This window comes from Ahaetulla prasina, chromosome 14, assembly GCF_028640845.1.
Source record: "Ahaetulla prasina isolate Xishuangbanna chromosome 14, ASM2864084v1, whole genome shotgun sequence".
NCBI lineage: Eukaryota > Metazoa > Chordata > Lepidosauria > Squamata > Colubridae > Ahaetulla > Ahaetulla prasina.
Genome location: NC_080552.1, coordinates 16,749,441 through 16,771,726, shown reverse-complemented (window position 1 = coordinate 16,771,726; position 22,286 = coordinate 16,749,441). Strand labels below are relative to the sequence as shown.

The 22,286-nt window shown below is 46.5% G+C and overlaps 1 protein-coding gene across 1 annotated transcript; it reads left to right on the top strand.

Annotated features, from left to right (window-relative positions):
- Positions 1-1,748: 1,748 nt before the first annotated feature.
- GPR139 (G protein-coupled receptor 139) lies at positions 1,749-19,815 on the top strand. The gene is made up of 2 exons (XM_058157900.1): positions 1,749-1,854; positions 18,881-19,815. Exons 1-2 carry the CDS (start codon positions 1,749-1,751, stop codon positions 19,813-19,815), a joined length of 1,041 nt encoding a protein of 346 aa, XP_058013883.1.
- Positions 19,816-22,286: the final 2,471 nt, after the last annotated feature.

The following is a 22,286-nucleotide window of genomic DNA, read 5'->3' as shown; positions in this document are numbered from 1 at the left end:
CTGAGTCAACCTTGGGCCGGGCTCGAGCCTGCAGTAATTGCAGGCTCTGTGTTCTAATAACAGGCTTCTCTATTGCCTGAGCTATCCCGGCCAAATTGTTGTTGGGGCAATGTGCTGACTCTGTAAACTGCTTAGAGAGGGCTGTAAAGCACTATGAAGTGGTATATAAGTCTAAGTGCTAATTGCTATTTACCTTTATCTTTATTTTAGTGCTACCTTAAAGCCTGGAGCAAACACGTTGAAAAAACTGTCTGGATCAACCCAGAGAAAAACAGCAGGGGCTCCACAGACTGCTACATAATTGTATTTTTTAATCCAGTTTTATCCGATCATAAAATTAACTGAGCGTGGGCGTCCTTCCAAGTGTTGGCCCCGGTGTTGTGGTTGCTATTTTTCAATTAAACACACACACACACACATACATACACACACACACACACACACAAACAGTGTCCATTAATTATGGAAGTATCTGCGCTCTTCACTATTGTAGGGCATTCTATTGTAGGTAGGGTGGTTCTGTTTGATTTTATTTGAAAATAATTGGTTTCATTGTGTTGGTTAAATTGTGAATTAATTCTCTTGGTTGGAATTCTGAGATTTTTAAGTTCTCCTTTGGGACTATACCTCAGTAAATATTTATTACTAGTTGTTGTTACCTGTAGTAATCCTACTAAACATTTCTGTCCTATTGTTAGTTCTTAACCAGTTGGGATTTGGTTAAAAAAAACTCAACCAAACAAAGGCAAACTGTAGCTCTCCAAAACCCAGTAAGTCTTCAAGAACCAAATGACAACGAGAAATCGGATCTGTCCAAAAGAGACGTTTTACAGAACCAGGTCAGTTTGGCCAACTGTCAAGTGTCAACTGCAAAACTCATCTTGAATTTCATCCCCTCAGAAGACCGTAGGAAAGTCCAGCGTGTGGGAAATGACCGTTTCCATTGAATTCCTTCTAATTTGAAAAGTATGGGACCACATCCAAACATCCCCTAACAGTTTTCACTATACCATCGTGGTTTTACAGACCACAATGGGTCTATTCTCACAACATGCTGCTCCACTAGCAAAACGTAGGGCCAACTGCTCAGTCTTTTGTCTGAAGCCGACCGTGAATACAACGCGAAGGAAAAACACACACATAAAAAAAATTCCAATCTAGTGTAACGTGGTGGGATTTCTCTTCACCCCCCCAGTGTTAATCAGGCCCCGTTGAGCCTTCTGGGGAACAGGGTCAGCTACATGCTGGGACTTTCTGGGAGCAGATCCTACAGCCGGCTCCCCTGAGATCCACCCCAAGAAATGTACGTTTATTGAAAATAAGAGGGGTGCTAGGACCCAGAAGGAAGACCAGGAAAGAGTGTGTGAGTGAGTGAGTGTGTGGTATACATTGGTGTGTGTGTATTTGAAGGTGGGCACAGCGCCTCCAGTTGCGAAGAGGCATTAACCCTTTGCCTGACTGGTGGCTGTAATTGCCTCCTCCCTCCCTCCCTTCCTCTCTCTCTCCCTCCTTCCTTTCTTCTTCTTCTCCTACCTCCGCCTCCTCGTTCTCCCTTCTGCCACCCTCTGCCCGACTGCCTGGAAGGTCCATGTGCTGCCTGCCGGGCTGAGTTCCTCCCTCTCCAGTGACAAGTGCCCAGCCGTCTTCAGGGGCAGAGGCTGGGATGTGGAACAGCCGATCCCGGAGCCCGACTCTGCCTCCCCGCCTACTAAACCGGCTCGGCTCGGCAACCCAAAAGGAGCAGGTCAATGGAGCAGGATTACATTCACATGTATAATGCTTCCTTGCGCGGCTGCGGCTTAGGATACGCGCCCATCGTTTATTACAGTCTCCTGCTGTGCTTGGGGCTCCCGGGTAAGATATTTCTCTTTCTCTATCCCTTCCTTCCTTCCTTCCTTCCTTCCTTCCTTCCTTCCTTCCTTCCTTCCTTCCTTATTTCATTTTATCTTTCTTTCCTTCCTTCCTCCTTTCCTTTCCTTCCTTCCTTCCTTTTCCTTCCTCTTTCTCCTTTCCTTCCTTCCCTTCCTTCCTCTCCTTTCTATTTCTTCTTCTTTCTCCTTTCCTTCCCTCCCTTTCTCTTTTTCCTTCCTTCCCTCCCTCTCCCATCTTTCATTTTTTCTTTCTTTCTTTCCTTCCTTCCTCCTTTCCTCCTTTCCTCCTTTCCTTCCTTCCTTTCTCCCATCTTTCATTTTCCTTCCTTCATTCCTTCCTTCCTTCATTTCTTCCTTCATTTTTCCTCTTTCTTTCTTTCTTTCTTTCTTTCTTTCTTTCTTTCTTTCCTTCCTTCCTTCCTTCCTTCCTTCCTTCCTACCTCCTTTCTTCCTTTCCTTCCTTCCTTTCTCCCATCTTTCATTTTCTTTCTTTCCTTCCTTCCTTTTCCTTCCTTCCTTCCTTTCTTTTCCTTCCTTCCTTTTCCTTCCTCTTCCTTCCTTCCTTCCTTCCTGCCTGCCTGCTTCTCTCTCTTAAAACTTATAGACAATCTTTCCCCACCCATTTAGACGTTCTGCCTACTTCTAGACTTCACAAAGAAGGTCTGAGCGTGGAGATGAGACCGTTGTCCCTCAAAAGGGGACAGGGGACCAGCTGCCAGCTCAGGCGCTTGACCGAGAACTGTAGACTTTTCCGACTTGAAGTGGGTTTGCCTTAGGAAATTCTTTTTAGGATCCATGGTGACTGTTGGAGTGCCACGGCTCAGCATTGCTTTATTAATTGTTTTTAAGGACGGTTTAAGGGCTACAGGAGGGGAATATAGGTTGGTCTCCATCCTCAAGGTTGGAATTGGGTGTGAGGGGTGTGCATGAGGAGAGCTTTACTCCAACTTGGGCAAAACTTGGGCAGTTTTGGATTTCAGAAACGTGTTGCTGTTATCGGATGAGGGGAGGAGGCATTCATAATTCATAATGTCGAATAAGATTAGTCTCGTTAAGCCTTCTTAAAGTGCCCCTTAGGGACTAGGTGCTTGGATGGTCATTATCCCAGTGTCAGGAGAGAGGCCTCACATTTAATTAGGTTCTGGAGTTGAACCCAAATTCACCCCTTTGGAGACTTTGGAAGTCACATTCAAGGTTGGGGAAGAGGAAGATAAAGTGGGGGGAAATAAACCCACTTGGGCTTGGAAGAGTCCATTACCAAACCAGCAATTTGCCGGTAGACTGCCTTGACTCTTGGAGGCTTTGCTATTGCCTCGCGGTTAAGTCATCGCTTTTATGACACTGGGTCCTTCGTGAATTAGCTGAACCTTCTTCTCTTCTTTCATTCTTCCTGCCCCCACCCATCCCCAAAAAATCTGTTCCAACATCTTCAAAACTCTAACCTGGCGGCGAGGAGAAGACAAAACACAAAATGTCACACACACAAAACACACACACACACCCAACAGATGAGCCCATTTACAGCTCCCTTATCTTCCCTTTATCCCTCTACGCCTGGCTGGGGAGGATGGGAGTTGTGATCCGGACGACCTGGAAGGGGCATCGGAACCTGGAAAAGAAAGCAAGGGTGTGATTCCTTGAAGTCCCAGGGCTAGGAAGACGATGGGGGGGAAAGGGAGGGAGGGGGGACGTAGCCAGCCCATGCAGCCAGAGAAGAACCAGATCTCTCTCTCTCTCTCTCTCTCTCTCTCTCCTCCTCTTCCTCCTCCTCCTCCTATTAAAATAAATAAATAAATACCCGGCTGAGCTGTCCGTGGTGCTGACACAGCAGGAGCTGCTCAGAGAACGCTCCGGAGCTCACGTTCAAATGTACCAAGAGAGAGTTTTTGAAACCAAAAAAAAAAAATCAAATCCAAAAAGAAACACCTCTCTTGGCAAGCCCAGCCAGGGAGAGATTTATGGGCTTGTTTATTTATTTTATTTTATTTTATTTATTTTGGCTCGGCTTTCCTGCCTCTCCAATCGCAGCCGGCGGCTGCAAAACATGGGCTGTCCTTAATATTAATGATATGTATGAAGAGAGAAAACCTAGAAAGGTTGGGGAGGAAGGGAGGAGGGAAAAATTCCGGCAATGTGGATTGATTTTTTTGGGGGGGGGGGAGAAAGGATTGGTACGGGGGCGGGGCGTACCAGCCAGCCAGCTCTTCAAAAGGCCAAATCCTTCAAGAAGCTGGGTGAACTTTTGCAGAGGAGAAATGGTGTTGGTGGAGATAAAGAGGACCGTCATTTAGTTTATTTATGGAGATCCCACCTTTATTATTTTTTAAATAAACAGTGCAAGGTGGTGAATATCTCTATTGCTCTTTCCTCCTCCTATTTTCCCCAAAAACAACAACCTTGTGAGGTGGGTTGGGCTGAAAGAGAGGAACTGGCTGAAAGCGATCCAGCTGGCTTTCATGCCTAACGCAGGACTAGAACTCATAGACTCCTGGTAATTGGCCCAAAGTCACCCAATTGGCTTTCATGCCAAAGGTAGGACTAGAACTCACAGACTCCTGGTGATTGGCCCAAAGTCACCCAACTGGCTTTCATGGCTAAGGCGGGACTAGAACTCACAATCTCTTGGTTTCTAGCCTGTTGCCTTAACCATTAGACCAGATTGGCTCTGATATATTTGGTGGGGGGGAATTAAACTTAGCCCTTGCCCCTGGCTCAAACTTGCTCCCTTACTCTTGAATAGTTTGTCTTCAAGGCTCCTTGTTCAAATCTCTGTTTTATTTCCTTAATACGAACATCCAATCTGGTGAGACCTCAGCGCTTATCTAGACTGACCCCAGTTGATGGAGGTCACCTCTCTCCCAAATGCACTGATTAGAATGCAGTTTTCAGAACCGAAAGGAAGAAGTTAGGAAAAATGGAAGGGGAAGGATATATACCCATGGACTTCAATTTGCTCTTTTGGTCTGTATTTTTAGCCCATTCCCTCCTCCAGCTTCATCAGGGCAGCATTCATAAATCATGTCTTTGTCCTTTCCAACAAGGCGCCCAATTAAACGAGGCTAAGAGGACGAACGCAATGTCGGGCAGCAGATTTTGCGTCTAAATGGAGTTTAAAGCTGGAGTCACCATCATTCGTTTCCTGAGCCACTCTGCTATATATTTAACCAGTCAGCAATTCTTTTTAAAGGGATGGTGTGTGAAGGACTGTACAATAGGCTTTCTTCTTTTTGGTGTGGAGGACATAATTCATAAATAGTTATAGAAAGGAAGCTGGGGAATTATATTGGTTTGACCTTGAGAGAACTGGAAAAAAAAAGAAGAGTTTGGATAACCCGTTTGGCAGATATTGAAGTGATAATCTTTCCTGTAAGTCCATCTCTTGCTGCAAGTTGAACCAAACTTATCAGCCAGCCAGCCTCCTTCCTTGGTTTTCTGGCTGGTAATAAAATCATGAAATCGAAGAGATCAAGAATATGCCAATCTGGAAAAACTGAACTCTCTTCATCTCATGGAAACATAGCCATTATATTACTGTAGTCCCTCTGGACGTTGGTGGGAAGTCAAGGTCATTAGAAACTTACCGTATTTGCATTTCTCCTATGGTTGGTGATTCTACATCAAACTCCCAAATCGCGTTCAATTGCTAAAAGATCTGGTATTGAAATACTTCTTTTTTGACCAAAGATGAAAGCTCCATCTTGAGCTACAGAAGCAAAAGTTCCTGATATGAAATTGTGTGTAATCTGCATGCATGTCTATCATACATGACATACACAACATACATCTGTTGTGGCCTGCCAGTGGCCAGTGGAGCTGGAAGCAGATTTGGACACTGCAGAGGTTGGGGAGGAACCTGGGCCAGTCCTAGAGTCTGGGGAAGGCTCTGATGAGGGCTCTGCGTCGGAGGCAGAGAGAGGGCCAGGGCCGTATGCCACTTATCAGCTGCCTTCGGAGTTAGATATCAGTGAGGCAGAAGAATAGCTGGAGCCTGTTCCCAGTGTGCGCATGCGCAGAGTTGCCAGACAAAGGGAACAGCTAAAGGACAAGGGTTGACTCGAGAGTAAGGCCACAGGTGGATGATGAAGGGCCCCTCCCAGAGGGAATAAAAGAGGAGCGAAAGGGGAGGGGAATTTGCAGGAGACAATTAGTTTGCTTAATTAGTTCGTGACTCTGGAGACTCCTTGCCAAGTTTTGAAGATATCAGCCTGGCAGCTCTCCAAGCCAGATAAGGTCTGTGACTGCAAATTCTTCCTTGAAAGACTTTGCTGGATGTGAATGAGAGGAATTCAGAGTAACTTAATAAAAAGGGATTTTTGTCGGGACAAGGAGTCTGCTTCGTGCTCTTGGGAAGCTTAATTCCCATGAACAATATCCATGCACTGTTCAGTTTGTAGAACCTGGACGAAGACAAGCCAAGTTCAGGTCTAGATTCCACAAGGTCAGTGGGTGACTATGAGAAAAAAAGAGCACTCTTTCTCCGCCCAACTCAAAGCAGTAGTCCTCAACTTATAACCATTTGTTTAGTGACCATTGAATGTATTTATGACGGTTGCAGTGTCCCAGGGTCATGTGGTCCCATTTGTAAATTCCCAGCCAGCTTTTCACAAGCAAAGTCAAGGGTGGGGGGGAGTCAGATTTGCTTAATGGCCGCATCATTCACATCATGCAAGTGATTCGCTTAACAATTGTAGCAAAACAAAACAAAAAAAGGTCATAAAATGGAGCAAAACTCACTTAACAACTGCCTTGCCCAGCAATGGAAATTTTGGGCTCAATTGTCATCACAACTAAACTCATTGGACTAACTCTAAATCAGGGGTCTCCACCTTGGTCCCTTTAGGACTTGTGGACTTCAACTCCCAGACTCTGGGAGTTGAAGTCCACAAGTCTTAAAGGGACCAAGTTTGGAGACCCCTGCTCTAAATGACAAAGAGATCAATTTATTTCCCCCCTTTTGTTAGCATCCTCCAAATGCAATTAACTTGGGAGGGTCGAAGCTATTAATATTCAAATTTTCTTTCATTTATCCTGGCATTTGGGCAAGGAAGGTACGCAAAATGTATTTTTTTTCCCCCCATTGGTGCTCTGTTATCAGCTGAAAAAATTACCAGTGCTGTGTTGCTAAACACATTTAATCAATCCATTGTTTCTCTGCTTCTGTAAGGTGAAATATTAAGTTTGTCTCCTCTCCTCCTTCCCCTCCTCCTCTCTCTCTCTCTCTCTCTCTCACTGGGAATTCTATGCCAAGAATTCAAATGAGGTTTTCTGTGAACGGAGAGGAAAAGGCAGCTGGACCTTGCGCTCAGCATTTCTTCCCCATGATTAGGGTTTTGAAGAAATGATACAGATGTTGCAGGATGGACAGGACCCAGTAGTGAAATGCAGCCGGTTCTCCCCGGCTCGGGTGAACCGGTAGCACTGGTGGTGGGAGGTTCCGCCCACCCGCCCGGATGTCATCACATCCCGTTTTTGACGCTCTGCGCATGCACAGAAGGTCCTGTGGATTTCACCCTGACAAGACCCCCCCAAAAAAAGTCTGACACAGGGAGCTTTTTGAGACACCCCCCCTCCCTCATCAGGGATGTCCAACCTTGGCAAATTGAAGATCTATGGCCTTCAACTTCCAGAATTCCCCAGCCAGAATGGGGAGGTTGCAAAATGGCAATCGCCATGTGACTCTGGGGATGCTGCACCCATCACAGGGGGAAAATGCTCCCGGATCGCGCGATCTGGTAGCGATCGTGGCTGGTAGTTCGGCGATCCGGTAGCGATGGCGGAGTGAAGCTCCACCCACCCGCCCGGGTGTCATTACTTTTTTTTTTATTTGCATTTATATCCTGCCCTTCCCCGAAGACTCAGGGCGGCTTACACTATGTTAAGCAATAGTCTTCATCCATTTGTATATTATATACAAAGTCAACTTATTGCCCCCAACAATCTGGGTCCTCATTTTACCTACCTTATAAAGGATGGAAGGCTGAGTCAACCTTGGGCCTGGTGGGACTTGAACCTGCAGTAATTGCAAGCAGATGCTGTTAATAACAGACTGTCTTAGCAGTCTGAGCCACCAGAGGCCCTTCCTGGTTTTAACCAGGAAGTAATGTGTTTTTTCCTTCTGCGCATGCGCAAGAAGTTTTGTGCATGCGCAGAAGGTCTGCGTGTGGGGCGCGTGCACTTCCGAAACGGTAAGGAAGGTAAGTAGATTTCACCCCTGATCCATCATAAATGCATGCCAGTTTGCCAAGAGCCAAAATTCTGATCACATGACTGTGGGGATGCTACAATAGTAATAAGTGCAAGGAGTTGGCGATAAGTCACTTTATTCAGTGTCACTAACTTTGGGCAGTCATTCAACGAATTGCTGCAAGTCAAGGACTCAGTGGTATAAACCTAGGGTTCCTTCCCCTCTAATGTGTTTAAACAAAACCTATTCTCTTTTTTTTAATTTAAGCCTGCTTGAGCAGGGAAAGCCCCAACCAGAGAGTTGGGTTCTTGATTTGTTAAAGATAACATCTGAACTTCGCCCAAAGGAAAACAGCTTTCAGTTCTATTCCTCTGATATACGGATGAAATAAATGCTGCACCAACTGAATGGTTAAACTCTAAATGCTAAGACTGGGGCAGAATTTGAAGAAGATTGAAATCTTAGATGATCTTATTTAGATTCAAAGGGGTGTTGTTTCACTCTCTCGATCAGAAATTCCTCTCTAATCTACGTTTCTGAATTTTACAGCCCAAGGACAATGAAACAGCTTGTAAAAACATTGCAAGATGATAGGCTGATGTCAGACGGGCGGGGGAGGGGGGCTCAAAATATTTACCATTCTGCTTATTGTCTATTTCTGTGATGAAGGGGAAAGACTCATCCCAACAGTTCAGAGGAAGAGGAAAGAAGATAAAACTCCAGGGCAGGTGTCCGTCAAGAATATTATGCATCAAAAACACTTAGCATCCGTCAATAGGACGCCTGGCAAAAGGATCTGTTTAATAGTCCCTGCCTGAAAATATAATAATTTCCAGAAAGGATGGGAGAATGCTCCCAGGTGCTCTTTCATTGCCAAAGACCGGGGTGGGGTGGGGAGGAGTTATGGTGCCTGCGTGCATATTTTGGAATGAGGCTGGGAGCATTGAGATTCCAGAAGCGGGAACGCTGGTCGTTGGTCTGAAGTCAAGGTCAGCACTGTAACACATCAGCTGCTGAAACGAAGTGGAGAAGGTTGGAAGATTAGCTAAGCTGTTTGCAGAATAGCAACTGGGAGACAGGTGGATGAGAAAGGGAATAATGGGGGGCCTCAAAGCCATCGGCCCCAGATATCTATGGGACCGGATTCATGGGCACTCCATGATGGCTAAACTGTGCATGGAACGATTTAGGGAAGAAGCAGGTATGTCTAGTCTAACGAAGAACTAGGGGTGACATGGAAACAGTTTTCAAAGGACTTGATGGGGCTGTCACAGAGAAGTGGGGGGTCATCAACCTATTCTCCAAAGCACCTGAGAACAGGACAAGAAGCTTATCAAAGGGACAACCAACCTGAAGCTAAGGAGAAATTTCCTGACAGTGAGAATCAGTGGAATGGCTTGCCTTCAGAGAGTTATGGGTGCTCCACCCATGGAGATCTTAAAGAAGAGACTGAGCAGCCATTTGTCCGGAATGGTATAAGGCGGGAGTCAGCAACCTGTGGCTCTGGAGCCGTATGTGGCCCTTTTATCCCTCTGCTGTGGTTCCCTGTTGCTGGTCGTCGGCTCTACAATTGATAGGGCTTTCGGTTAGGACAGGTAGAGGAAAAGGGATGCCGTGCTAGGAGTTGTTGTGTCTCGTCCGATCTCACCACAGCCGGGGCCTTCTTATCTGCTTCCGAACACGGAGGAATGTCCTAGTATGCCTCCCGGCCCCAGCCCTGGCTCAATGCCCAGACAGGCTGAAGAGGAGGAAGTATCTCCAGCCCCCAGGTCTGGCTCCATGCCCAGGCAAACGGAGCAACTAGACCCCTCCCCCTCCTCCACAGCATGTGAGCCTGAGGGAGGTCAATTGCCAACAGCTGCAGACTGGAGTGACCCACGCGTCAGAAGACTTGATAGACGGAGGCAACAGAAGGAAGGGAGGGGCAGGCCTGGATAAGTGCTGAGTCATGGAGCCACACCCCATGGCCTATATAAAGGACCTGCTTTCTGGCATTCTCTGAGTCAGGCAAAGTCTAAACATATCTTGCTGAAGTCACTTTCTGGTCTTCTGCCTGCCCTGAGGACTTTGCTAGGACTTTGGCAGAGCTGCAGAAGCACGCCTGATTCGGATTTCCCTGACCCGGCCGTCAGCGGAGGAGTGGGACACGACAGGAGGAGACTCTATGGTAGGGGAACCGGACTTCTAGTCAGCAGAGGGAAAAGGACGCCGCGCTAGGAGGAGACTATGATGGGGGAACCGGACTTCCGGTCGGCTCCAGAATTGAATGGTGGCTTCGGTTAGGACCTTTCTGGCTCTTTGATTGTTTAAGGTTGCCAACCCCTGGTATCAGGTCTCCTGCTAGAACAGGGGGTTGGACTGCAAAACCTCCAAGATCCAGCCCTCTTTGTTCTATGTTCCTGAGATAGAAATCCCACCTGGGTAGCAGGAAGAAATGACAGCGACTAGCATACCAATGAGCAGAATTCACTGACAACCATATCTTCTTGGGTAAAATATGCCCATGTTAACTCCTCGGAGAAATGCTATGGCTGTGAAGTGTGCTTATAGGGGGGGGGGAAAGTCGTTATGTAATTGCTTGCCTTGATGTATCTTGGCACGAGGGCCATTTAGAGCAAACCGAAGAGAAAACCCCCGGTATCAAAGAAGAAAGATCAAGGATATTAGCATAAATGACCTGGGGGAGAAGGAATCGCTCTAACAACTGTCTCCCTTTAGGGAGGATTTTACATGCACGTATTTGGTGTAAGTGGCTGCATATGTGTGTGTTTGTGTGTGTACGTGTGTATGCACAGACCGAGACACTGATCTGCTAAGGTCAATATTACAAGAGGCGAGATTTGTATTGATCCAATTCAATTTTTAAGTGCCTTAGCAAGTGGCAGAAAACTGGCTATCTCGAAAAAGCTAAGCTGGTAAGGCCTGAGTGGAGTGGGGTGGGGTAGGGGTAGGTGGGCTCTGGGGAATCTTAAGTGGCTGCCAAGGCTGGGTGGTAAAAACAGAAACCCTACAAGCTGACAGTGGAAATCTATTTCTGCAATCATGCCAGGAAAAAGAAAGTTGTATGGCTGTTGAGTTTGACGTAACTTTGAATGGTCGCTAAACGAACGCTAAACGAGGGGAATTACGACGTTGAGCCAAGGGCAAGATTTCCATACGCAAACACATCCAGGCAATATAGGCGGTCCTCGACTTACAACAGTTCACTTAGTGACCGTCTGAAGTTACAACGGTACTGGGGGAAAAAGTGGCTTATGACCGCTTTTCACTCTTACGACCCTTGCAACATCCCCACGGTCACACGATCAAAATCCAGACCCTCGGCAACTGACTCGTCTTTATGACGGTGTCAGGCCTGGAAGCCCTCTTTTGTATTGGGCCTTCAGGGCTCCCACATTTCCTACTGTGGGAAACTGGGAGGGGGGATTGTATGGAGCCAGGGTGATATGTAGTCATAATAACATTCCTTTCTCAGAGAGTCAAGGACATCTTGCCCTGCACCTGGAGCGGTGTGACTGGGAGGCATCTCCAGTTGGGACCGTGCATTGACTGGACCATGTGATGGGCATGTGGGTGCTGGGCAGGGACTTGGACTTTCTTATGGGTGGAGAAAACCTGGAAGCTTTCAGATTCGGGTTTTCCCAAATGTGCCAATATGGCATCTTTTATAAAATGGAACTTTGAGGAATTTCAGGCCCTGGAGTCTTCTTTCGTTGGGGGTGTTACTTGGAATCCTGACAGACAGTTGCAGAGTCCAGGAGGTCACGTGATCCCCTTTTGTGACCTTCTGACGAGCAGAGTCAATGGGGAAGCCAGAGTGGTTTAACAACCACGTGACCAACTTAACAAGTGCAGTGTGAATTCGCTTAACCACTCTGACCAGGAAGGTCGCGAATGGGGCAAAATGCACTTAACAGCTGTCTCGCTCAGCGGCAGAAATGTGGGACTCCATGGTGGTCACACATGGAGGACGAACCCGTAATGTACTGACTGCTTTTTAAGCCTTCCATACAGGGGACGATGTTCCTTTCGGATATTTTGGGGGATGGGGGTAGCAGTAGCTCCACCTGAGCCGCCCCCACCCCCCACCGCCGATTCCCTATTTCCCACCTGTATCCTCATCAGGCCTACGTGGCCACCGAAGAACGAACAGAAAGAACTGCCAACCCACCGTTCAAATCCGCAGCCCTTCCAGACGGCCACGTCAATATTAGCCTCCAAGCAGGGGGTCAACTCTCCTAGAAACTTGGGGGTTGAAATTTGGATCTTTCCTTGTTTCGGTCAGAGCGGCAGCTTCATCGCGGGTCATGAAAAATCAATAGCTTCTTCGGAGAACAAGACTTGAGAGCCGTGCCTGCCTATGGATCTCGCTACATTAATAGCTAGGAAGCTCCTTGGCAGCGGGACAAGCTTTTTTTGTGTGCAGCTAGCCCAGGGTTTGGCTACACCAGGAACAGAAAACGTGCAGTTCTCCGCATCTTGCTGAGCTTCGATTCCCATCGGACCTAGACGGGACAACAGTTGGCTTGCCTGCTTTGTGTGGGGTGGGGGTGGGGGTTGCCTTGAGTAAGGCTGCTCCGTTTGGCCTGCAAGGCCCAGGCAACCATTAGAAGGTATTGAATCATTAGAACGATCGGCTTCTCCTTTGCTGGCCCCTAATGATTATCCAGTTGTTTGCAAGCTCACTTTTTGGTACCTCTGGAGTATTGTTTCTCAACTTTAGCAACTCTTAAGATGCGTGGACTGCAACTCCCAGGATTCCCCAGCTGGGCAAGTCTTAAGACACGTGGACTGCAACTCCCAGAATTCTCCAGCTGGGCAAGTCTTAAGACGCGTGGACTGCAACTCCCAGAATTCCCCAGCTGGGCAAGTCTTAAGACGCGTGGACTGCAACTCCCAGAATTCCCCAGCTGGGCAAGTCTTAAGACGCGTGGACTGCAACTCCCAGGATTCCCCAGCTGGGCAAGTCTTAAGACGCGTGGACTGCAACTCCCAGGATTCCCCAGCTGGGCAAGTCTTAAGACGCGTGGACTGCAACTCCCAGGATTCCCCAGCTGGGCAAGTCTTAAGACGCGTGGACTGCAACTCCCAGGATTCCCCAGCTGGGCAAGTCTTAAGACGCGTGGACTGCAACTCCCAGGATTCCCCAGCTGGGCAAGTCTTAAGATGCATGGACTGCAACTCCCAGAATTCCCCATCTGGCAGCTCTTAAGACGCGTGGACTGCAATTCCCAGAATTCCCCAGCTGGGCAAGTCTTAAGATGTGTGGACTGCAATTTCCAGGATTCCCCAGCTGGCAAGTCTTAAGATGTGTGGACTGCAACTCCCAGAATTCCCCGGCTGGGCAAATCTTAAGATGCATGGACTGCAACTCCCAGAATTCCACAGCTGGCAGCTTTTAAGATGCGTGGACTGCAACTCCCAGAATTGGGGAATTCTGGGAGTTGCAGTCCACGCATCCTAAGAGTTGCCAATATTGAGAACCACTGCTTTGGAGTCTCCAGAATGTTCAAAGAAGCTCGTGGTGACCTAATGTTTAAAAAGCAAATTAAAAAAAAAAAAGCTTTTGAGTAATGATAAATTACATCGATAGGCAAAGGGCTCATTTATCTCAAAATGCTCGTACAGAATCTGAACTTTGGACAAAACAATCCATATATAGATTTGCATCCAGGTATTATGAATTGGTCTTGTACTAGTTGCGCTAACACAATGGGTAGTAGCTGTCAAACAAATTAAACAGGGTCAGATCGCTTGAGCAGCTGGATGGAAGACTTGTATAAACCTCAAGAGTTGGAAGCTAGACTTGGAGGTCCAATCTACCTCCCGGAAGACGACACTGATAAGCCACTTCCGTTGAGAAACTGTTACGGTTCTGTTCATGTAGACTCAAGTACTTAAGCTTGACTAAGGTCCAAGCTACTTCCCATTGGAAGACAAGGATAAGTCACCTCCATGTTATTGTTGAGAGAACTTTATGGATCATGTGGTCTCAAGGACTTAAGCTTGAGTCAAGGGAGTCATTGAAAGCTAGACTCCAACCGACTTCCCAGCAGAAGACAATGTAAGTCAACTCCATATTATTGTTGAGAGAACTTTATGGATTAAGGACTGAAGGACTTAAGCTTGACTCAGAGGAGTCACTGAAAGCTAGACTTGGAGGTCCAACCTACTTCCCAGGCAGAAGACAATGATAAAGCACTTCCATGTTATTTTTGAGATAACTTTATGGATCACTTCACGTAGTCTCAGGATGTTCTGACCTAGGCTTCTCAAGAGCATGAAGCAGACTCCTTATCCTGACAAAAATCCCTTTTTATTAGGTTACTGTGAATTCTTCTCATTCACATCCAGCAAAGTCTTTCCAGGGATAATTTGCACTCACAGACCTTATCTGGCTTGGAGAGCAGCCAGGCTCATATCTTCAAAACTTGGCAAGGAGTCACAAAGAGTCACAAACCAATTAAGTGAACTAATTGTCTCCTGCAAACTCCACTCCCCTTTGGCTCTTCTTTTATTTCCTCAGGGAGAGGCCATTCATCGTCCACCTGTGGCCTTACTCCCAAGTCGACCCTTGTTCTTTAGCTGTTCCCTTCGTCTGGCAACTCTGTGCGTGTGCACACTGGGAACAGGCTCCAGCTGTTTGTCTGCCTCACTGATGTCTGACTCCGAAGGCAACAGGCATATGGCCCTGGCCCCCTCTCTGCCTCCGATGCAGAGCCCTCATCAGAGCCTTCCCCAGTCTCCAGGACTGGCCCATTTCCTCCCCAACCTCCTCACTGTCCGAATCTGCTGCCAGCTCCGCTACCCACTGGCGGGCCACAACACAGGGATCTCCACTTGACTCAAAGGAGACCTTCTCATCTAACTACGAATTATCATCTTGGCAACCATGCAATCTTCTCAGGGACCTTATCCCCCTCCTGAGACATCACCACACTAAAGCTTCACCCTCCAATGCTCCATAGTCCCTTCCTTGACCGGGATGCCTTATGCACAGTCACTCACGCTCTGGTTACGTCTCGGTTGGATTACTGCAATGCTCTCTACATGGGGCTGCCCTTGAGGTGCACCCGGAGGCTACAGTTAGTCCAGAATGCGGCTGCGCGAGTAGTAACGGGAGCCGCTCGTGGCTCCCATGTAACATCACTGCTCCGTAGTCTGCACTGGCTTCCTGTGGTCTTTCGGGTGCGCTTCAAGATTTTGGTTACCACCTTTAAAGCGCTCCATGGCTTAGGACCTGGGTACTTACGAGACCACCTGCTGTTACCTTATGCCTCCCACCGACCCGTACGCTCTCACAGAGAGGGTCTCCTCAGGGTGCCGTCCGCCAAACAGTGTCGGCTGGCGGCCCCCAGGAGTAGGGCCTTCTCTGTTGGAGCATCGACGCTCTGGAATGAACTTCCCCCTGGCCTACGCCAAGTGCCTGATCTTCGGACCTTCCGTCGTGAGCTAAAAACATACTTATTTATTCAAGCTGGACTGGCATAATGGTTTTTTAACATTTTAAACTGGGTTTTATTGTGGTGGGGTTTTAAATTTTTTAAATTTTAAATTTAAATTTTTAAACATTGGCCTTTTTGTAATATGCTTTATTTTAAATTTTGATTTTAATTGTATATATATTGTGTTTTATTTTGGCTGTACACCGCCCTGAGTCCTTCGGGAGAAGGGCGGTATAAAAATTTAATAAATAAATAAATAAATAAAATAAATAGTCAGCTTTGAAGGAGAGGAAAGAACTGGGAATGAAGCCTCCTCCCCCCTGCCCATCTCAAAACACAGGTGGCTGAGTAGCAATCCTTTTTGGCATTTTCTTCAGCACTTAGCAAAGCAGGAATTAACCTGAGAGCTTGAAGATGCAATTCTCTTTTTTTTAAAAAAAAAAAAAAGTGGCAAAGCAAAAATTGCCAGCATCTTCCCTACTCCCGGGTTGTCACTGTTTAAGATTCCCCTCCCTCCCTCCCTGCCCCTCCCCTCCCCGGGAAAATCAAGTTTCAGCGACATGCACTAAGAGATTGTTCATAAATATCTGGCAGTTAAGTGGCCAAGAATATGCGCTTGTATTCGGAGGGGCAGCGTGCATCCGAGAGAATCGTTTTTATCCTGTCTTTTTGGGCCCCACCTTTCTCCTCAGTTCTTAGCTACAGGAATTTCGTGTCGTTATTCTTGATTGGCCGTGGAAAAGAAATCAGCATATGCTCAGAAGTTGAACGTTCAATGTGATGCATTAGCTCCACACCAAAAAAAAAAAAGAGTAATTGCATATGAAATTTCAATACTTGGCAACTCACCATCTCTCGGTAAACCAAACCTCTGTACTTTGTGAATTAATTAAAAAGGTTGGTGGTGGAGCAACTGTTGGGAAATGCCTGTATGACGTCTAGCCAGAATGTCTTGCAGCCAGAGTGGAATTAAATCAGGGTCCAGTTAAAGAGAATCGATGTTGACCCATATTCTAAAGGCGATTGTCCTGCATTTAAGAGCCACCTCCTCATCTACGGTTGTCTAGGCTACGGTTTCTCAACCTTAAGATGTGTGTCTATGGAGGTTCTCACTCATCCAGGTCACGGTTGTCCCAAAAGTGCTTTTGTCAAGAGGCAACCGGACTTTGTTTTTTGTTTTTTTTCCTTGAGGATGTTTGGTTTCTCATCCTAGAAGCGCCTTCAGAATTGAAAAAGCTACTTGGATGAGAAGCAAAACATTTTCAAAGGAGATGTCGATGGAGATTCTCCGTCATCCAGGTTGTTATGTCCTCCTCGCCTCCGTCTGAACAATGGCTTAATTAGCCGGCTCTTATCATCTCTGGCAGCAAAAGAATCAGCGTCTGGCAAGAGCCCTCGTTAGCTGCCAAGACGCTGGTGAGTCACAACCTTCAGCTCTAGTCAATCCGTGGATTTGCCTGATACAAAGAGACACACCAGCTCTTGCTGCCTTTTATGTCCTGTGGGGTGTGACTCCATGACTCAGCACTTCCTAGGCCTGCCCCTCCCCTGCTTCTGTTGTTCCCTCCTCTCCTGCCTACGAAACCTAGGGTCCAGCCAGGCCTGATTGCCATCAGCTGGGTCTGCAGGTGTGGCCTGGGGGGGGGGAGAGTCAGGGGAAGGAGGCCTTGTTATCTCTTTCGCCTGGCCTGCTTCTGGCTCCTGGAGCTGAGCCAGGGAGGCCGGTGCTTCCGAGGTAAGTCTTGACGGCTCTTCCCCCTCACTGTTCAAATCACTTTCTGGCAGCAGGCCCGGCTCCAAGTCACTTTCTGGCAGTAGGCCCGGCTCCAAGGCACTTTTGGGCATGGGGCCAGGTTCGGGGGCGGGAGCCACAACACAGGTCATAGTTATCCCAAAAATGTTTTTTCAAGGGGCAACTGGACTTTCTGTGGTTGTTGTTTTTTTCTCTTGAAGACATTTCACTTCTCACCCAAGGAGCAGCTTCCGTTCTGGGGAACGGAATGGTGGGGAATGGAAAGTTTTATATTCCTTGCGGTCATCTGGTGGTTAGCACTTTGCAGGTCAGCCGTTAAGTCCACTTGGTGGTTTACCTGTGTTCTCACCTGAATCAGATTGCAAATAGGTGTGTGGGACCTTCTTGGAACTGCGGAAAGGACAGCGCTATAAACAAGGGAGATGTGGGGTCATCGTATCCCTTCCCCTTTGTTGAGAGAGGGCTGTTCAGTTTTAACATGGAAGGTCTCAGGGGTGAAATCCAGCAGGTTCCGACAGGTTCTGGAGAACCGGTAGCGGAAATTTTGAGTACTTTAGAGAACCGGTAGCAGAAATTTTGAGTAGTTCGGAGAACTGGCAAATACCACCTCTGGCTGGCCCCAGAGTGGGGAGGGAACGGAGATTTTGCAATATCCTTCCCCCAGGAGTGGGGAGGGAATGGGGATTTTGCAGTATCTTTCCCCTGCCACGCCCACCAAGCCACACCACGCCCACAGAACCAATAGTTAAAAAAAAATGGATTTCATCACCGGAAGGTCTCTTTTAACGCTCTTTCAAGCAGTGATCTTCTTTGTCCAGAATGTGGACTTTGTTGTCTTCAAAAGAGTGACCTTTGTCTTTCAAATGCAGATGGACTGCTGAATTTTATCCGGTTGGAACTCCCAAAATTCCTCAGGCATTGTTGAAATCCACACCACTTAAACTCTGGGGTCTTTGATGCTCTCTGAGCTGGATTGTTTCCTTGGAGACATTTTATAACCCAACTAGGTAACATCATCAGGGCTAGAAGGGAGTGGCGTTTGCTCTCTGTTTATATACAAGTAGCGTGACTTGTCAGGGTTGGTGGGAGTGCTCTCGAGGATTACTTGATTAGACTGTTATTTACTGTTTGTCTGAATTGGGGTGTTGTTTGCAGCTTGATTCTTGGGTTATTTTTCTGATGTTAATCCTCATTTTTCAGCTGCTGTTGATTACTTGTTCATTACTATTCTCAGAAACCCAAATAGGTGCATTAAACGTATTCTAGTTCTCTTTTAGAATATTTTTAAGTAACTTTATGTAATAATAATAATAACAACAACAACAACAACAGAGTTGGAGGGGACCTTGGAGGTCTTCTAGTTTAACCCTCTGCCCAGGCAGGAAAAACTACACCACTTCAGACAAATGGTTATCCAACATCTTCTTAAAAATTTCCAGTGTTGGAGCATTCACAACTTCTGCAGGCAAGTCGTTCCACTGATTCATTGTTCTCACTGTCAGGAAATTTCTCCTTAGTTCTAAGTTGTTTCTCTCCTCGATGTGTCACATTTGATTCTTGGGATCTAATAGTAATTGCTAATCTTTTAATGTATTTCCCACCCCCCTCTCTCTCTCCCCCATTACAGCTAACATTTTGACAGTAATCATTCTGTCGCAGCTGGTGGCTCGGCGTCAAAAGTCCTCCTATAACTACCTTTTAGCTCTCGCAGTGGCTGACTTGCTCGTCCTTTTCTTCATCGTCTTTGTCGATTTCTTGTTGGAAGATTTCATCCTGAAAGAGAAGATGCCTGAAGTCCTGGACAAAATTATCGAGGTGTTAGAGTTCTCCTCCATCCATACTTCCATCTGGATTACTGTCCCTCTCACGATTGACCGGTATATCGCCGTCTGTCATCCCCTCAAATACCACATGGTTTCCTATCCCGCTCGCACCCGCAAAGTCATTGTGAGTGTTTATATTATTTGCTTTCTAACCAGCATCCCATACTACTGGTGGCCGAACATCTGGAAGGAAGACTACACAAGTACGCTTGTTCATCACATTCTCATCTGGATCCACTGCTTCACCATCTATCTGGTCCCCTGCTCCATCTTCTTCATCTTGAACTCCATCATCGTCTACAAGCTCCGGCAGAAGTGCAACTTCCGGCTGCGAGGCTATTCCACCGGGAAGACCACCGCCATCTTGTTTACCATCACCTCCATTTTCGCCGTCCTCTGGGCCCCGAGGATTATCATGATCCTTTACCACCTTTACGTCTCTCCCATCAACAACAGCTGGTCCGTCCACATCGTCTCCGATGTGGCCAACATGCTGGCGTTGCTCAACACCGCCATCAACTTCTTCCTGTACTGTTTCATCAGCAAGCGGTTCCGTACGATGGCGGCCGTAACGCTGAAAGCCTTCTTCCGGTGTCAGAAGCAACCCGTCCAGTTCTATACAAACCATAACTTTTCAATCACGAGCAGCCCGTGGATATCCCCCGCCAACTCCCACTGCATCAAAATGCTTGTCTACCAATACGATAAAAACGGGAAGCCTACGAAGATCTCCCCATGACAGATCGATGACGGATGATCCACTTCTTTATAAGCTGTTCCAACGATGACATGGAAGAGCTGGGGATGATAATCGCTTGCAAACAGCAGCCATTGGATTTTGTTCCTCTGCGAGCCTCAGAAGATAAACGGGCTACAATCGTTGATGGGCGTCTTTGGACACCTCCAGGAGAACAAAGGAGAGGCGGGAAGCTTCACGGCTTCAACTCTTGCAAGGCTTGAATCCATAGTCTTGGATCGAAAGATCTACGGGGCCTTGAGAGATGGCCATTTTCTTGTGTAAGACTTGGGTGAAAAGCATACGATGCAACTTTCAGTTAAGCCTCGCTCGATCGCCCTAACCAAACATTTCAAAAGATGTAGAAATCTGAATATTTAAATAATTCATAAGACCCTGATGGAGACTTTGACGGATTCGAAGTTTGTTGCTTGCTCCCTTTTCCAGTTTCGGTTGAGTTATTTTCATCGTGGCATGAAATCTTATTACTTGGATGCTTGGACACTACGTAAAGGAAGTTAGCCATATTTAGAATATTTGTATGGTGCATAGGCTAATTTTTGGAGGTTTCATTGGAAGAACTATTCATACTTAGAAGGATGGGGAACACTTTCTCGTTTGCTTGGTTTTTTTTCTCTAAAGGAAACCGTCTCTAGAGTGGACGGTTTGAACACTGAGTAAATATAGCCATCCTTAGAATATTTGTACGGTGCATAAACTGGCCATTGCAACTTCATCAGAAGAAGGGTTAATGCCTAGAAGGAATCTCTTTCTTAACCCTAGCATGTGATACAACGTGAAAACTCTTCAGTCTTACCTATTTACATTCTGAGCAATGTCCAAAATAGATTTAAAAACAAAAGGAATTTTCCTGAGCGGAGAAAAAGAACAATCGCATTTGGTATTTGATACACATTTTTGTTTTGCTTGGCTTTTTTAAAAAAAAAACTATCCATCTCTAGCCCGGTCGGGCATTTTCTTCCTTTTAAGGCACCCAAGTCATTGGTGATGGACTCCATGAAGTTCTTGAGAGTTAGTCAAAGTTTTCAAGGGTGAGTTAGGGGTGGTTTGTATACATTGGGAAAGGCCAAGAATGTAAACACAATGGAATACAATAAGGTTGTGTGTGTGTGTGCATGAATTCAAATATTTAAGTATTCACCTTCATAAACCCAGGCCCACCAAAAAAAAAAAAAATCTCTTTAGGGAAATGGCTCCTTAGTGTCCTTTTAGTTTTCCACTGACTTGAGATTCTGTTAGTTGGATGAAAGACTTCCGACTATCGTTAAGAAGTGTTGGCAAAATTCACATGGCGTGGAATGAACTGAAGAAAGTACGAACACCCAAGTTATTGAATATTTGTAAAAAGGCGGGGAAAATATGTGCCACGTCCCTCGTCTCGTGTCCCTGAAGAATTATTTTGGACTCTTAACGTCTGCCTTAGAAAACATGAAAAATAATATTTGGGATGACAGGGACCACCTCATACGGTGCAACCTCGAAGGGAGAGAGGGATTGCTCGGTGTATCACTTTAGTGCATGCTTCCAATCAAGTTATTTATGACCAGCCCAGATCCGCAATCTACAACTGGTAGGAATAGCGTGGATGGTCCTTCTTACAACCACAACTAGGAGCAGAATTCCTGTTGCTAAGCAAGGTGGTTAATTGAGTCAGGCTCAATTTTATGATTTTTTTTTTTTAGGGCAATGGCTCCCAACCTCTTGGGTACTGGTTCTGTGGAGAAAGGTTTTTTCCATGGACCAGAGGGAGCCTGATTTTGGGTGTTGCCCGCATCCTACGGATGGGGCTTTGCTTGTTTTTCCGGCAGGGCTTCTGCCATGCCATGGACCAGCGCCAATCTAAAGACAGGGGATTGGGGACCCCTGTTTTATGGCAATTAAGAAATTAAGTAAATATAAGAGTACTTAAAAAGAATGATGTCCATTTGAACAGGAAAGGACTTTATTGGTTCAGTTGACGCTGACTTCTATAGGTATAGCGCTGTAATAGCAGAGAGTTGGAAAAAAAAGCAGCCAGCCGATCCCAAGGCAGAAACTCTCCGCTCTGCAAAATTCTGTCAGAGTTTGTTGCAAAAATCAAATCCAGGAAGCACACACAGGCAGGATGATGCAGCAGGATTCATTAACTTCTTTATATACATAATAACACGTGAAGTAAATTTACAATACCAACAGCAGATTTCTTCCAACGTGGTAGCAGTCGCAAGCAAAACCCAGAGTAGTTTAGTTTCGATTCTGCAGATAGACAAGTCCGGACTTGTTTAGCTTCTGCACAGACTCGAGCCACGCCCAGCCTCCTTGCTTAAGTTTCTGTTTCCAAAACAGCCCTCATTGGCTGACCCAGTTGCTATGCCTATTCATTGACTGATCTTGCTACCGTCTCTTCCCATTCCAGCCAGTCCCCAATGGCTGACCTGTTGCCATGTCTATCCCAGTTTATGAATATTCTGACA